Here is a 2,114-nt window from a genome sequence, read left to right as displayed (position 1 = left end):
GTTGAAATTGGTGATCCAGTGTTACTTTTTGGAAAGTTATGGCAAGAACTTGGATGTGGTGAAAGTGAAAAATTTGGTTACTTTTGTTGATATTTTTGAAACCAGAAACGGTTTTGAGGGAATTCAAAGAGATTTAGGGAGCTAAGCACATGGATTTTCCATATCCAATCCAATTTCTCTGATACAAGATACTTTGCTAACAAGTTTTCAGCCAATAAGGGGGTCAAGTGGTGGAAAGGGGGTTTTCAAACCCGATAAAATGGAACCCAGAGCCATAACTAGCTAACCAAATGAGAAACTAAGAGTTTTATTGGAATCTACAGGTCGGAATACAACTTATGAACATGTTATTGGAGTACCGCTGAGGTGTTGGAGGTCCAATTTCAGCTGGTATGTACCTCATTTTCTCTTGATTTATTTCCCTGATCCTCAAAACCCATCCAAAACCGCCCAAAATTCGCGGAAACCAGGCAAAATTCGCGGAAAACCAGGGAAAATCCGATCAATGGCCTTGAAAAATCCATCCAAGGGTCCATGAAAACCCCTGTTTTTGAAAATTCCGGATCAAATTTGATGGTGGATGGTGGTTTTTAAAGGTGGTTTCCATATCAAAATTTAGAGAATTTTACAGTCAAGGTGTCAGATTTGGCACAAGTGAAGTTGTTGAGATTGGAATAAGCAGAATATGGTGGTGTGGTGATACATGGGTGGATTGTGAATCCGATAAAATGAACACTGCAGCCCGTCAGAGAAACTCCCATGTTCAAAGGGGTACTGTTTTGGAAAGTAGAGGTGGAAATACAATTTTGGGTGTTTTGATTGTCGCTCTAGAGCTACATTTTGGAAAGTTGTGATGCAAAGTTTGAAACCCGTGAAACAGTATTTCAAGTGTTTTTTGAAAAATATTCTTAAGCAGATGGTGCAATTCAATGGAATCTCCAACTTTTCAAGGTAGCTAAATGGCTAGAGTTCTATGTGGTGGTGTTTTTTCGCTGGTATGTGGCGTTTTGGAGAAGTGTGATACCAAAGAAGTGATGAAGTCAGTGTTTTCCGGGTGTTTGGGTACCATGAATGGTGAAATATTTTGATGACCAGAACACTTGAGAGGAAGCTATAAAGCTCGGGTGGTACTTCTCGCTGAGACACACATTTGATACATACAACTTTACTGTTTAAAAGGCAATGCTGCAAGGTTATCACCAAAACAAGATTTTGCCAAAATCGAAAATGCGATTTTTGGACCCTCTATTTTTGAAGATATTTCAGCCCACAGAAGTGATATTGAGAAACGGGGAAAAGATTTGAGATGCTGCTGTTACCGCGCACTAGTGAAGACCTGTTTGATGAAGTATAAGGGGTGAATCCCGAAAGTTAATGGGAAAACATGGTTTTTGGGCACCTCTAAAAAACATGTTTTTTGAGAATATCTTTTCAACCAGTGAGTGAAATTGAAAATGGGGTCCACCATATGAAAATTCAGAGCTTGATTGACCCTAAGGACTTTTTACTTTGGACGCGCTGGGCTGTTAATGGTGTTGAAATTGGGTTTAAAGTCAAAATTTGGACTTTCAGAAATACCCTTAATTCAGACTTTTCGAAAACTTTTTTTTTTGAAAAAAAGTGATTTCTTAACTATGGGAGAAAAAAAATGAAACCCGTGTTTTGGGATTATTTACTGAACTAAGAAGCTTTTCGAGGTATAGAAAAGGGTTTCTATATCTAATTTTGGTCTATTTTTTAATGGGTTGGTTGCAATTTCAAAATTGTTTTTGGTTGTGTTTTTATCAGTTAAGTTGTGTTAAAATTTTGGAAATTTGATATTTAAGAATCCGATAAAATGGAGACTACAGCTTCTCAGAGGAGCTCCCATGTGCAAGGTGGTATTACTATGGAAAATAGAGGTGGAAATACAACATCTGGAGTTGAAATTGGTGATCCAGTGTTACTTTTTGGAAAGTTATGGCAAGAACTTGGATGTGGTGAAAGTGAAAAATTTGGTTACTTTTGTTGATATTTTTGAAACCAGAAACGGTTTTGAGGGAATTCAAAGTAGATTTAGGGAGCTAAGCACATGGATTTTCCATATCCAATCCAATTTCTCTGATACAAGATAC

At 37.5% G+C, this 2,114-nt stretch overlaps 1 protein-coding gene across 1 annotated transcript; it reads left to right on the top strand.

Moving 5' to 3' along the window:
* Positions 1-1,837: 1,837 nt before the first annotated feature.
* Positions 1,838-2,053, top strand: WICANDRAFT_65912 (uncharacterized protein; the record flags this gene model as incomplete). Its single annotated transcript, XM_019184023.1, has 2 exons — positions 1,838-1,985; positions 2,040-2,053. 2 exons carry the CDS (start codon positions 1,838-1,840, stop codon positions 2,051-2,053), a joined length of 162 nt encoding a protein of 53 aa, XP_019035831.1.
* Positions 2,054-2,114: the final 61 nt, after the last annotated feature.

The sequence above is a fragment of the Wickerhamomyces anomalus genome, assembly GCF_001661255.1.
Source record: "Wickerhamomyces anomalus NRRL Y-366-8 unplaced genomic scaffold WICANscaffold_43, whole genome shotgun sequence".
NCBI classification, from domain to species: Eukaryota; Fungi; Ascomycota; class Saccharomycetes; order Phaffomycetales; family Wickerhamomycetaceae; genus Hansenula; species Hansenula anomala.
This window is presented reverse-complemented; position numbering and strand designations above follow the sequence as displayed.